Here is a 15,286-nt window from a genome sequence, read left to right as displayed (position 1 = left end):
CCTGATTCTCTTTTAAGACTTTCTATTTATAAGATAGAGTCTCTGAGTGGTGCAAACGTTTAAAGCTCTCGGCTCCTAACCAAAAGGTTGGAGGTCAAATTCCACCCAGAAGCACCTTGGAAGAAAGGCCTGGTGATCCACTTCCAAAAAATCAGCATTAAACACCTTCTGGAGCACAGTTTCACTCTGACACACGGGCTCGCCATGAGCTGGAGTCCACTCCGCGCCAAGCGGTTTGGTTTGGTTTGGATTGGTGTGGACTCTACAGCAAGTGTTTTTTACTTTTAAAATAGACTTTTTCCTTCTTAAAGAAATAAAAGTAATAATTAAACGTATGTGGCATCACTCTTCCGATGGGTTCGAAGTCCTTCATGAATATCCTAATAATTCTGAGCACTGGGGGTACAACCGTCATCCTTTAGCTTCTTAGAGTATACCAATCCAAAACTTTAGCACATTAAATGCAAACTTTTCAGGTATCTATGTGATAACATGAGTATTATCTTTTGAACTGTAATTTTTTTAAGTAAAAGTGCTTATTATACGTATTAAAAATATATATATATCCCAACGCAAAGTAATAAGCAAAACAGTCTGAAATAGACTAGCTTGTTAAATTCTCTTTGCACGTATCCAGGGGAAAAGTGGAAGGGAATTCAGTAACAAAGAAAAATCATTAAAAAGAAATACTTTATTGAAAAACAAAGATCACATTTTCCTCAGAATTTGTCTTTTTATATATTACGTAATCAAGAAGGTTCCTTTGGATCATGTTATGGCTAGACTATTGACCTGATAAACTTCAGAGTTGTAAAGCTGACTTTAAGTATATTTTGAAAACAATGAACAAAACAAATATGACACCTAAAGTTGCATTAGTAAAATGCAACACTTGAAAATTTCCTAGTACAAAAGGAATAGGAAGCAAAGAAATATAAATCAGAGAGATCAAGGGAAAAAGAGTGACGGAATTTGTCTTCTGCAGAAAAGTAATTTCAGGGAACACCTGAAACATGCTAAATGAATATCTAAAGGCACAGAGATACGACGTAAATCACGTAAACAACTTCCCCTAAAAAAGACTAAAAGGCAATATGTACTTGTAGCAGGTTCTTCTTAATATACATAATGGTAGTTCTGGCAAAATAAGAAAATTAAAAGGTTTGCAGTACCTGGCTTTGTGAGTTGCCTTTTAAGAGAAATTAAAGTTCAAATTCTTCTGAGGATAACTTAAGTAGAGTCTGTACCTAAGGATCCACCAGATAAGACTACCAAGAATTGTGTTCAGTATCTTAGAAACTGCTTCCCAACCTTCCAGCCTAAAGCTATACTAATTATAAGAGGGAGTGTTCAGTAAGTACAGTGTTGGGATTCAAGGAGATCTGGGAGGTGAACTCTAATCAGAGGTCCCAAAATATGGGTGAAGCAGGTGTGTGTGTGAGGATTTGGTGTGTACCTACGTAACAACTAAGGAAGGTATCATAATGTAGGATTAAAGAACAGGCAGGAAAGGATACAGGGAGCCTTCAGTTTGAAAGTGGCAAAGTCACCTCAAGACAGGGGACACTTTAGCCTCCTTTGCCTGGTGATAATCCATTCTGCTTTAATGATCTTCAGATGAGACTTCTTTTCTGTTTACAAAGCTTTACTACCAAGAAACTCCTTAAAGCAACCGAAATTTTTCATATTTAAGCTCATTTTTTATTAGTTGGTATTCAGAGGACATGAAAATTAGCCTGTCACTATTCCCTTCGTTTCTTCATTAAACCCACATTTACTGAGTGGTTGGTGCTGGGAATGCAAGGTCCTTGAATAGCTCACATGTGAGAAAAAAAGATGTGTTCAGGGGTGAATTATCCAACAGGCAAGCTAAGCACGGTATTTACTTTGTTTACTAGATCATCTGTAGTGAGCAATTTCATATTTTGTCACCACATCAAAGATTCTACTTTTTGCTGGGGTCTTAAAAGCTTGTGAGCAGCCATCTAAGATACTCCACTGGCTTCACCCCGTCTGGAGCAAGGGAGAATGAAGAAAACCAAAGACACAAGAGACAGATTAGTCCAAATGACTAATGGACCACAACCACCACAGCCTCCACCAGACTGAGTCCAGCACAACTACATGATGCATGGCTACCACCACCAACTGCTCTGACAGTGATCACAACAGAAGGTCCCAGACAGAGCTGGAGAAAAATGTAGAACAAAATTCTAATTCACGAAAAAAGACAATGCTTACCGGCCTGACAAAGATTGGAGAAACCCCGAAAGTATGGCCCCTGGACATCCTTTTAGCTCAGTAATGAAGTCACTCCTGAGGTTTACCCTTCAGCCAAAGATTAGACAGGCCCATAAAACAAAACGAGACTCACAAGCCACACCAGCCCAGGGGCAAGGACTAGAGGGCAGGAAGAGGCATGAAAGCTGGTAACAGAGAATCCAAGGTTGAGAAGGGAGAGTGCTGACATGTCATGGGGTTGGTAACCAATGCCATAAAACAATAAGTGTACTAATTGTTTAACGAGAAGCAAGTTTGTTCTGTAAAACTTCATCTAAGATGTAATAAAAAAATTACTAACTAGATAATTTTAATGGCTACATAACAATTATATGTATTTACATTATTTAATCATTCTATTTTTAAGCATTAGGCCATTTCTAAATTTTTGGTATTATAAATAGCATTGTGATAATTATGTATTTATGGAGCTTTGTTAGTGGAATTATTGGGTAAAAGGGAATGGGGATTTCTTGATGATGCATAATAGCTTTCCAGAGAGGGGTGGCAGGTTACATGCCACCAGCAGTGTAGAAGTGTATTTAAGTCAATGAACTCACCAGCAGTATGTTCCTTAAAATTCAAGTTATATAATTTATGAATATTGTAAGGTGTCACAGACATGGACTAAGAGATGTTTTAGTAATTAGCTTCTGATATTGAATTCACAATATTAAAATTTATTTATTAAAGGTTTAAGTTTCACTTGGAAAAGAAAAAGTGTAAGTAAAGTTATTGGTACAGAAGAGCAGACTGACAAATATTTGTTGAAGGTCAAACTAGTAAATGAATGAACTGAATGAAAGAATAAACAGCTTTAAGAGTCAGGATGCTTGAATTCGGAGCCCATTTTGCCACTGTCTGTGTCCCTAGGTAAATTTAAATACTTTTTTAAGAACTCACTTTCCTAAACCTACAACGGATACAATAATATCTATTCCTACTTTGCAAGGATGTCAAAGGACTAAATGAAAAGGAAATACAACACAATGTTTAAGAACATGATGTCAGAAGTCATACTGTCTAGGTTCAATTTCTGGCCTATTTGTTATTAACTTATTATCATTAATTTGTGTGTCTTTTTTTTCACTCATAAAGCATAGATAAATATACTTACTTCATACAGTTGTGATAATTAAATGAGAAAATTCGTGTAAAAGCACTTAGAATCTGGCTTGGCATATAGTAAGTACTCAACAAATACTAGATGATAATTATTAATATATATAAAATTACACATGTAAAATGACTGCAATTTTAAAAAACTCGCTTGGCAGACAGGTCATTTAAATCTCAGGTATTCTGAATCTAAAATTAACATGTTTGAAAAATATAAAGGTATAAATTTTCCACATTTCTGAGAGCTTGAAAGAATTATGAAACAAAATTTATCACAAATATAATACCAACAAAAATAACTTTCTTTTTAAAGAGAATACTCTTTCTGTGGCTCTTCACTTGACTAGATCCTTCTCATCCATCAAGTCTTAGTTCAGGCGGTCCTCTCCTCAGATCACTCAAGCCCCCACCTACCCAAATTACCTTCTACTATATACGCAGTCTTCATACTCTGTGATTATTTTGTTTATTTATTTATTTGCTATCATCTCTCCTCCCACCAGCATGTAAACTCATGAGGAAGAAGCCTAGTCTTTCTGTCACTATGAATGCATTCAATTCAGACACTCAATAAATACCTGACAAATGACTGAATCAAAAAAATTATAACAGATGACTAGGCATTGAAAACGGTGACATAAAAGCTATAGAAGTTCTTCCTTAAAAAGCTCACTCCTCTAGATTAGTATGTCTCAAATGCTTTTGATCATGGTCCAGTTGAAAATACATTTTTCTTCAAGGCCCAGTAAACACACACACACATACGCACAACCAAAATAAAATTTTCACATGAAAAATACTATGTTTACTTTACGCAATGAATTCTGAAATTTCCTATTCCATTCTATCCTGTTTCTTTTCATTAAAAATAAATTAATTACTGAGGGAAACCCTGGTGGCATAGTCGTTAAGAGCTACTGCTGCTAACCAGAAGTTTGACAGTTCAAATTCATCAGGTGCTCCTTAGAAACCCTACAGGGCAGTTCTCCTCTGTCCTGTAGGATTGCTATGAGTTGGAATCAACTCGACAGCAACAGGTTTGGTTTCGGTAAGTTAATTTTATACTCCATTATTGTGTCAGACTTAAAGTCTGAAAAACGATGCTTGGGATTATAGGGTCTTAAACAGGTATCTGCAGACTCATAAGAAAAGTATGTCATATTATGTATACGTCAATTTGGTGGAGAGGAGGGATGCCATAGTTTTCACCATATTCACAAAGAGGTTCAAGTCTCCCTAAGTTGAAGGGTTTCCAGGAATCGACTTGACAGCACAGAACAACAACAACACTATTACATGTTCATTACTGTCTGTGAAGCACTACACAAAAATACATATAAACATGTAGTTTAACATAGGGATGGCAGTCTGTGATACAAAAGAACAATGACTCTGGAGTCTCATAAGGCTCGGGTTCAAATTCTGGATTCATCATTTACTGACTCTGTGATCTCGTCCAGCCTATCTTACCTACCAGCCTCAGTGTTCTCATCTGGAAAGTAGATTGAATGGGGTTAAATAAAACAAAAATTATGTAAAACATCCATTACGGTACCTGAAATACACAGTGGTATTCAAGAAATGGTAGATACTATTATCATATTCCTCCAGGTGCTCCCTGGAAACTCTATGGGGCAGTTCTACTCTGTCCTATAGGGTCGCTATGAGTCGGAATCGACTTGATAGCACTGGGTGTTGGGTTTATTATCATATTCTAATATTTTCAGCAAAATGAACTTTCATGGACAAACTACAACCTCAGAGCACTACTGAAATTGAAAAATGTTAATAAGCAAAAAACAGACTATTTGTGTATATGTGGAAATGATATGCTAGGATTTTACTTTTCCTCATAGCTAACACTGCTGGCTAGGAATTATCACAATATGTTCCTCCAAATACAAAGTTATTAGTTCAGTAAGAATAGCAAGAACTTACAATGCACAAAGTCTATTAAAAAAAAATTATCCAGCAAAAATACAAGCAAATCACTCCCCTTGCCCCATGATTACAATTATGATCTACGGCTTTTTCAACCAAAGTTCCTCACATCACTTAGCTGCCTGGTGCTGAGCGGCGTGGCTGCGTTGGTATTCTGTTTATTCCCTGCCTTCAAAGCAGCATCTCTTCTTGCTTGTTCAAGCAGAATTCTTGCTCTTTCCTTAAGTTCTTCTTGTCTGGATAACATTCGGTGCTTAAAAGCAAAGATGCAGAATTAGAAGCAAAAAAAAAAAAGAAGATGTAATATACATTTGTAAACTAATTAATGGTTAGACTGTCAAAACAGCAGAGGAAGTCAGGAGTAAGATTACAGCATATGAGAATTTATTTTCATAAGGTATAAGGTCCATATGGCTATTATACAAATTCTTCATATTTGCTAAATACAATGTAATTTATCAAAGACATTTTAAAAAATTTCTTAGCTTCATTTTCACTACAAGTTGCTACCAAGGAGACTTCGACTCAGGGCGACCCAGGCGTGTCGGAATAGAACTGCGCTCCGCAGGGTTTTCAATGGCTGATTTTTGGGAAGTAGATCACCAGGCCTTTCTTCCAAGGCACCTCTGGGTGGACTTGAACCTCCAACCTTTGGTTAGCGTTAACTCTTTGCACCGCCCAGGGACTCCTTCATTTTTGTAGTTATATAGAATTGATAACAGGAGCCCTGGTGGCATAGCAGTTAAGCGCTCAGCTACTAACTGAAAAGTTGGCAGTTCGAACCTAACCGCCGCTCCATGAGAGAAAGCTGTGGGAGTCTGCTTCCGCAAAGGTTTGCAGCCTTGGAAACCCTAGGGGCAGTTCTACTCTGTCCTGTAGGGTCGCTATGAGTCGTAGTTTGGTTTGGTTTTGGTTTCCAGAATTGATAAACACATGTCTTCTAAATTTGTATGTTGATATTAAATACCTGTGGCAATAATTCTTTATATTCTTGACAATGAATATTTATAGAAAATTCAAATCTTTCATAGTTTATAAAAAAATGTAAACCTAGTTTCCTCCATTGTTCACTTGTTAAAACAAAAACAATCATACCAGAATTGGAAGAGAATTTTCCTAGATTAATTTATAATTTTACAATATATTTTTGGAGTATAACAGGTATTGGCCACCAATAGAAATCAATTCTTAAACAGTGCTAATAACTCCAAATTCCCTTTTTCTACTAAAGTAGCCAACTTCTGGCTTCAGATGACTATTACTGTGATACTTCATTTCTTTCACCTCCCTTTCAGTGCACAGTTTTGGTATCACTCGGGGTCAAGGAAAGGTCAATAAACAGTACACCAATTACTTTATTTGGTATAATGTGAAACTATCTTTTTTTAAATTTAAATTTAGTACATCATTTTGGGTCTCTTTCTGATCTTTACATCTTACTATAACTATTTTTAAATCCTTTCCTGCAATCTCATATGAGGAAAGGTTTTTCTTGAAGTGTACAATTCTGTGGTTTTTAGAATATTCACAGGCTGTGCAGCTATCACCACACAATCTAATTCTAGAACATCTGCATCGCCCAAGATTTTAAGAGGATTAAAGAAAAAGTTTGAATAGATACGATTTGAATGTATCAGTGACAGATTCTTAGCTCATACTGATAGTACATAATGGAACTGGCCACTGCAATCAAATTGGTTACAATAACAACACTTTCTCAAAAACAGACAAACTAATTAAATGAATTTTCAGTCAAGATACCGGGCTGCCAATCCCTCATCCGCTAATAATGAGCAACGTAATAATATTGAGCAGGTCACCTGAAAACTGTATCTCGTTCCATTACATAGTGTTTAAGGACTCTGGAGTCAGACAGATCTGGGTTCAAATCCCAGTTTTACCACTTAATTGTGGGCAAGCTAACTTAATTTCTCTCATCTATAAATGGGGATAAAAATAGACCAATTCTCATAAGGATACTGTAAAGATTCAGTGAAACAGAGTAACATGCTTAGCACTGACACATAAAAGAAAAAAGGTTTTTGTTTTTTTTTTGGGTAAATGTTAACTATTATTATTTTTTTAATCCCTCAATTTCCTTATCTTTGAAATGACAGGACTTGGAACAGGCATCTTTAGGACGCTCACTAGCACTAAATTCGGTGATTTCACCTGCACCTTTTTTTTTTTAGTGATCCTAACCAGTTACACAGACATGAAAAACTGTGCCTTGGTCTTAAAGGCATATACACACAAATTTTTTTTTTTTCCTGATTATAAACGTCATCCATATTCATTATATAAAGTTTAGAAAATACATAAAAGTAAAAATGAAAATAATGAATAATCCTAGCACCTAGAGATAATCATTGCAGAATCCTTTTTTTTTGTTTCACTTAATATTATAACCATTTTCTCATGTCCTTAAATTTTTTTTTGAAAACATGATTTTTTTTAATTAGCTACCTAGTATTCAGGGACAAATGATTAAGCACTCAACTACCACCCAAAAGGTTGGCAGTTCAAACCTTGTGTGCAGGCCTGGCAGTCACAGCCTCGGGAGCCCTAGGGAGCAGTTCTACTCTGCACATATGTGGTTGCCACGAGTCTGTATTGACTCAACAGCAACTAACAACAACAACAACAACCTAGTATTCTATTACACGAATGTGTCGCACTTTATTTGTCTTATTTTAGTTGACATTTAGGTTCTTTACAATTTTTCACTACAATAAATAATGCTTTTATGAATGTTCTTATATATAAAATCTTATATACAATTCTGATTATCTCCTTATGAAATATTCCTGGAAGTAGGATCTAATGAGATAAACATTTTTAAGGAACTTGATGCACACTGCCAAACTGCCCTTCAGTATATCTGAATACTTTCCTTCTAAGTTATGATTATTTTTTAGTGTGATGATGGTTAAAAACAGAGAGATACTGTGAGCGTAAAGTTTAGGAACATAGACTTTGGAGTCAGGCATGTTAGTTTTGAATTTGAACTTTAACACTTATTATGTGACCTTGGGCAACTCTGTAACCCCCAGTTTTCCCATACATATAATAGGATTCATCCGTTTACCTCATGGGGTTGTAAAGTTTGAGAGAGATATGTGTAAGACATATAACCATCATCACATTAGACACTCAAACGGGCAACATTATGACCCTTGTAAGTCTATAAAGCTATATTAAGTTGGCAAATTTCCTTTAATCTAATGCCATCAATTTTAAGACTCACCATTATTATATGAACTAATAAGAAAGAGAAAATACTGCCAATTAAACTTTGACAAACTATTACAAGTAACATCTTGATTTTGGAGATGTTAAAAATATAAAAAGATGCGCATATCTTAGAATTGATGAAATACAGTATATAAAGCAGAAACAGATTTAAGAAAAAACACGTATCTTAGAATTAAAGAAATACAGTAGCTATCACAGCAAGCCCCTGTTCTCCTTATAAATCAATTTAAAAAGGTTCCAAGTACACAAATCACCCTGAAAGCTTTCAGGCCAGCGTAGTGATCAAAATATAGCTGCTATACACAATAAAAAAACCTATCAAGTGTCAGCGCCTGTATTATTATTTTTGGTGTCAGATGTTACTTTTACCAATCTGGTGTCAAAAACCTTTAAGTTTACCTTAAATGAAATTCTGATCAATAAACCAATAGCCAATGAACAAGCATAAGGAGCTGTAAACAGATGTTGCTTCTATCATCCAGTCCATGTATCTGTATGTCACTTAAATCACCTGAACAGAACCACAGCATGATACTCTGTATTGGACATTAGAACTTAGGCTCACCAAGCTCTGCCACTGTCAAACCTACATGAAGGAAGGCCTGGTGATCTAGTCCCCAAAAATCAGCCATTGTAAGCCCTATGCAGCACAGTGCTACTCTGACACACATGGGGTCGCCGTGAGTTGGAGTCAACGGCAACTGGTACGATGTGAACATTATGCTGGCCTGAAAGCTTTCAGGGAGGTTTAGGTACTTGTTGTTGTTGTTGGGTGCTGTCTAGTCAGTTCTGACTCATAGTGGCCCTATGCACAATGGAACGAAACACTGCCTGGTCCTGCACCATCCTCACAATTGTTGCTGTGCTTGAGCCCACTGTTGCAGCCACTGTGTTAATCCATCCACTAAGGGTCTTCCTCTTTTTCGCTGGCCCCCTACTTTACCAAGCATGATGTCCTTCTCCAGGGACTGATCCCTCCTGACAACATGTCCAAAGTATGTGTGATGCAGTCTTGCCGTCCTTGCTTCCAAGAAGCATTCTGGTTGTACTTCTTCCAAGACAGATTTGTTGGTTCTTTTGGCGGTCTGTAGTATATTCAACCTTCTTCGCCAACACCACAATTCAAATGCATCAGTTCTTCTTCGGTCTTCCTTTAGGTGTTTAAACCAAAGCCAAACCCAAACCAAACCGGTTGCCGTCAGTTGATTCCTAGGCATAGAGACCCTACAGGACAGAGTAGAACTGCCCCCTAGAGTTTCCAAGGAGCACCTGGTGGATTCCAACTGCTGACTTTTTGGTTGGCAGCCTTGGCTCTAACCACTATGCTGCCAGGGCAGGGCCTTTTAACTTCAGACTTTTTATAAGGAGAACAGGGGTTTGCTCTGATAGCTACTATATTTCTTTGACTCTAAGTTACACATTTTTTTCTTAACATTTTTGAAAAATTTTAATTAATTGATGGCATTTTACAATCTGTCATCCAGGTGGCAATCAAGACATAGTTGTCACTGCGTATGTACGCATGTGCTTGATATTCCTGGTAGCGTGGCTGCCATCCCTTGATGTTTCAGTCAACAATCCCCTGAGGACTTTTTAAGAAAGGAACATGACTCCAGGTCATTGTCTGAAATCTTCTGCTGGGACCTTCGGTAAGGTCAAGAAAGCGTCAATATATCAATGAGGGTTATTGGGGTGGAAGAAAATCCCAAACACAACCATGGAGCACTCTTTTAAGAAATGCAGTAACTCAGAGATTCTCAAACTTTTTGGTCTCAGATCTCCCGTACACACTTAAAAATTACTGAGGACCCCAAAGAGCTTTAGCTTATGTTGGTTGTATCTATTGGTGTTTGCTATTTTTAAAATAAAAGCTGAGGAATTTAAAAGAAATTATTTATTCCTTTAGAAATAACCATAGTAAATTCTTTATATGTTAACAGATTTTAACAACAACAACAAAAAAAACCACTTAAAAATAACAAAAATGGCATTATTTGAAATGTTTGTAACTCTCTTTAATATCTGGCTTAATAGAAAGCAACTGGATTCTCACATCTACTTTTATATTCAGTCTATTGAGATATCACAAATCATGTAGTCTCCAGAAAATGCCACTGTACACTTGTGAGAGAATGAGAGTAAAAAACATAAATAATGCTCTAGTATTATTACAAAAATTGTTTTAACTTTGGGTTCTCCCTGAAAGAGTCTTTCTTAGAGAGCCCTAGAGGTCCCCAGATCGTACTTTGAGGACTGCTGCTGCAACGCCATGCCATGGATGGCACAGAGGACAATACTGTGGGGGAGAAACAGAACACCAACAACTAAATAAAAAAGTGATTCAGAAGAGTCCAATTCCACCCCTGGGAGTTTCAGGATTGCCTTAATCAATTTATTTTGCTTAAAATGTCCTTCTGTGTATATATAAGAGTGCCCCATGATACATAAATTTATGTCTAAATGGGTCTAAAAGAGCTCGTTCCATAGGCATGAAATAAAAATTCTAAGTGATAAGAAAATCATGTGCCATAGTTTTACTGGTAGTGGGTTTTTTTTTTCCTTCATGGTATGTCTTATAATTGATAATACTGTAAATTTAATTAAATACAGTAAATATCCATCTCATGGGGAGAAATCTGAATGTTACTGGAATTTTTAACCACAAGTAATGATGGGACTAAAAATCCCAATTACAATGCAAGTAAGATATTTGAGGAAATGCTTTAAATGGAAAATATTTAATTTGGCCTCATACAATTTCAGAATGATGTTCTTACTAAATGGAATACTGAAATAGCTTTGACTCACTCATTAAAATATGCTGCTTTTATACGTAAAGAAATGATATTTTGATTTGAAAAGATGACAGTCTTTATCCTTCATTCTTAACATTGGGATTTATTTATAGTCTTAAAATGTTGTTTCACAAATTTTAAACAGAGAGTCGATGTATTCTAGGTTTTTGTCTAATGGAGAAATTATACTTCACGTTTAATCACTGTAGCATTTTACCATGATTAAAAGGTCCTAAGTATATCTTAACAACTTAAAGCGTTTTATGAATACGAAAAGAAAAACACAGACTAGCAACTTATTAAACACGTTTCATCGTTCTAACTCACTTACCTGGACTGACTTCGTGGCATGATCCGCATGATTCACAGTGGCTCTATCGGCATCTGGATCAGACTCTGTCTGCCTCAGGGACGTACGTTTTTTCTTCGCCAGGTCTGCATCTCTACTGTATGAGTACCCAAGTTTAGAAGTGGGAGATAAACTTGGTTTTCTGATAGGTGATTCAGGACCTGATCTGCATTCTGAGGGTCTGGAATTCTCCAATTTTTCTTGCTCCAAGTTACTATTAACTTCTGGAGTCTGCAGCTTTTGCTCATCTGTCTCCTCACCAGTTAAGGGTGCAGACACATCCTTCTTCTTGTCACTGACATATAAGTCACTTAAGTCTAACAACTCAGCTTTCAATAGTTTCTTCTTGCCAAACAAAACCTGTGCTTGGGTTGAATCTGTACTGGAACACATTCCAGGGTCATCGGGTTCTGAAGTCCTCCCAGAGCTCTGCTGGGACTTCTGGGATTCTGTGTCACTTTTAGTCCTGCGACAGTAAGGGGAGGCTGTGCTTGGACTAAGGTGATCATCAGGAGTCTGATGCTCACTTTCTGACTCTCCAACCCCACTATCATTTACAAATACGGAGTCATCCTGAGCTAAGAAGTCTACTGCCCCGCCAGTAGGCTGCTGTTCAGGCTCTCGCTTCAGATCGCTAAGCTCTGCATAGAACTTTTCCTGATCAACAGAGCTGTTTGTATCTGTTTCATAGTTTCCAACTTTATATGTGCTTTTACTGCTATTTTCTTCTATCTGAACTACGTTTAGTTCTTGGCCGCTGAAATGTGCCCTTATTTGATAGAGATAAGTCATAACAGTCAGTTTGTCAGGAATCGCTAATAAAACCATATCAGAAGGCTCCAATAATCGGGAAATTCCTATGCTGGCAAATCCATCGTATGCCTTCAAAGGAAGGAAGAAGAAAAGGTATATTGAATATTTCAGATAATCTAGACATTTTTAAAACAGCAAAGTTTTAATGGGTTTTTGTTGTTGTTGTTGTTGTGGGAGGGTATGGTATGTTACTGACATCATGACATACGAAAAGAACAAGATTTCCAAAGTCAGAAATTTGTAAAAGTGAGGTAAAGGCATTTGAAAGAGTCTTTTCCAATAAAGAAAATAAGCAAAAATAAGAGTTAAAACACACAAAAATCTTAGAATGAATTTTTAAGATAAGGAACTTAGGGTATAAAAGAAGCTGTAGACTAATCCATCTCGAGCTATATCGTTCCTACGTAAACCTCTTTTTACCGTGGTCATGTAATTGCAGTGATTTGGGAACACAAAGCACAGCTAGATAACCCAAAAGAACTAACCCCCAGATTACCTGCTATAAAACACACATAAATGCTGTTTAAGCCTAGAAACATAGAAACGTTTTTAAAATGCCCAATTAAGACAAATTTTCATAACGAGAAGAGTGGCTTCATTTCACTTCACCCATGGTGGAAAGAATAAGTTGTTTTGAGCACTACAACCAAGCTGAGAATGTAAGGCTGCGTTGTATTGTTTTTCTTAGCCTTTATATGACTGTGGCACATCAGGTTTTTCTAGTTTTGAAGAATCAAAGCTGTTTCTCAGTTTACAATTAATTATTATTATCCTGAACTAACCCTTGAAAACAGCATTGTGTTGTGGGAAGCATTAAAAGTATGGCTAAAGGTTTAGATGCACTCTTGGAGAAATTAAGGGTCCTCTAGTCATGTTCTCGGTTTGGGGTCTGATGTGTCTCTTCTTCCCAGATTTAGGATCATAACTCGAAGTTTTTCTTAAAAGAAATGTTAGGAAACCACGTGACACTTCAGAGACAAATCCATCCTCTGCACTTCTGTGCTAAAGTGCATTTTCTAACCTTGAATTTAATCTTTGTCTCATATTCTTCCTGTAGCTTAATAAACACTGCGGCATAAGTAAGAAAGAAAATGAAAAACAAATTGCGATATTAAAACCTCTCCAATTTTCACAGCACTATGCTTCTGATATAGGTACCTCAAGATATTTACTAGAGAGAATGGCTCAGCTGGTGTGCATGTACAGGCTCGTTTGTTATTTTACACGTTTTAGGAAAATTAAAGTCATTTTCTCCTCGTGTGCTTGACAACTGGATGGACAGACATCAAGAGCAGACCATCAGTAAAAGCACCACAGGCAGTTTTCTAAACATTTCCCAGTTGTCTACAACACTGACATCCTGGTTAAGATCAGATGTCACAGGTAAATATCTTTTTTATTCGGCACTTTTCACAGACCTGGGAAAATGATTAGCTTCCTTGTGGGGAAACTTCTGCTGGTGTTTTGCTTCATGTAGCAATTCATTTTATGTACACTAATTGCACTAAAAAAAAAACATTTAAAAACAAACAAGGTTTTTTGTAAGCGAGGTCAAGGAATGTTCCCAGAGGTTGATCTCTTCTGCTATGGTCAATCACCTACTGTCTTTCTAGCTGTTTGTGTGTGGACAGAAAAAGGGAGCCTTCAAAGAAAATTGTCTTATTCATTCCTACATGTTTTTTTAATTGATAAAGAGGAGTCACTGTGAGTTCTGCTATGTGTCCACCTGGACTTAAGGCACCGGCGTTGTTTCTTGTTCTGCATTTAATCCAACCCAGAAAAAAAAAAAAAAAAACCCAGGGCACAAGGGATTATCAGGAAGAACTGTGTGAAGCCGGAAATAAATCTGCAGGTAGCAAATGAGATACTCAACGTAGATATCAGGCAAGAAGTCGTGAGGTGATGAAAAGGAAAGACCACAAAACCAATCACTTATTGAACAGTGCAGTGAATAAGATCATCTAAATTAAAATCCTTTCAAAAGGCAGTTAATGATCTGATCTGGAAGGTTTAATTGAGAAAAAATTCCGATAGGACATTCTTCTCCCTGTAGTAATATGTAAATCTCAGGTGTGCACATCATTAAGTTCCTGAGAAAACTATGTGAAGGAGTGTGACTAAAGCCCTAAGAAGATTCCTTATTCTGTAGAAATATACAGGTGAAATCAACAATGTTTCTTTTTCAAAATTTCTAGCTGTAAATTAGAAGTTTCACTTTATAAAAACAATGGTTTACTTTTAGAATGCTTATATCTCCATTCAAATTAGCCTGGTATTGTATTCATATGCAAGGAAACGTAGGTAAAGAAACGTCAGATCAAAAGGTATAATTTAAATTAACTGATGAAAAAGAAGGCACTTCACCTTGACTGACACAGGCTCTGAAATCATATAAGAAATAATTTTGAGAATGACTTACTTTAAATCATATGAGATACAATTTATGAGAATGACTTACTTTGCAGCATGCCACCAGAAAGGTGATTTCTACAAAGAAAATTACACTTATTTTTAAGGATTGCCTTTTTTGGAGGCATATTTCAGTTTAAAAAAAAAAGAAGAAATTTTAAAATGCATTACTCTCGAGCCAGTATCATATATTCACACACAAACATGATTTTTTAAACAGCAAAACAAATTTTTAGTTTTCAGAGAGCAACGAAAATAAAAATTGTTTTTTGATTTAAATATCTGTTAACTGAACTATCAAGATTACCTTTATAGGTTTTTTGTC

The 15,286-nt window shown here is 36.4% G+C and overlaps 1 protein-coding gene across 8 annotated transcripts in view; it reads right to left on the bottom strand.

The window, feature by feature from the left end:
- The window catches only part of EHBP1 (EH domain binding protein 1), a 350,719-nt gene that overhangs the window by 83,864 nt on the left and 251,569 nt on the right, over positions 1-15,286 (bottom strand). For all 8 annotated transcript variants that reach the window (XM_064268639.1, XM_064268644.1, XM_064268640.1 and 5 more), the window contains 2 exons: positions 11,722-12,621; positions 5,450-5,593 (listed from right to left, as the gene is read on the bottom strand). In XM_064268639.1, the coding sequence (XP_064124709.1) occupies positions 5,450-5,593; positions 11,722-12,621 (1,044 nt within the window). The remainder of the gene's footprint in view (positions 1-5,449; positions 5,594-11,721; positions 12,622-15,286) is intronic.

Source organism: Loxodonta africana, chromosome 15 (assembly GCF_030014295.1).
Source record: "Loxodonta africana isolate mLoxAfr1 chromosome 15, mLoxAfr1.hap2, whole genome shotgun sequence".
NCBI lineage: Eukaryota > Metazoa > Chordata > Mammalia > Proboscidea > Elephantidae > Loxodonta > Loxodonta africana.
This window is presented reverse-complemented; position numbering and strand designations above follow the sequence as displayed.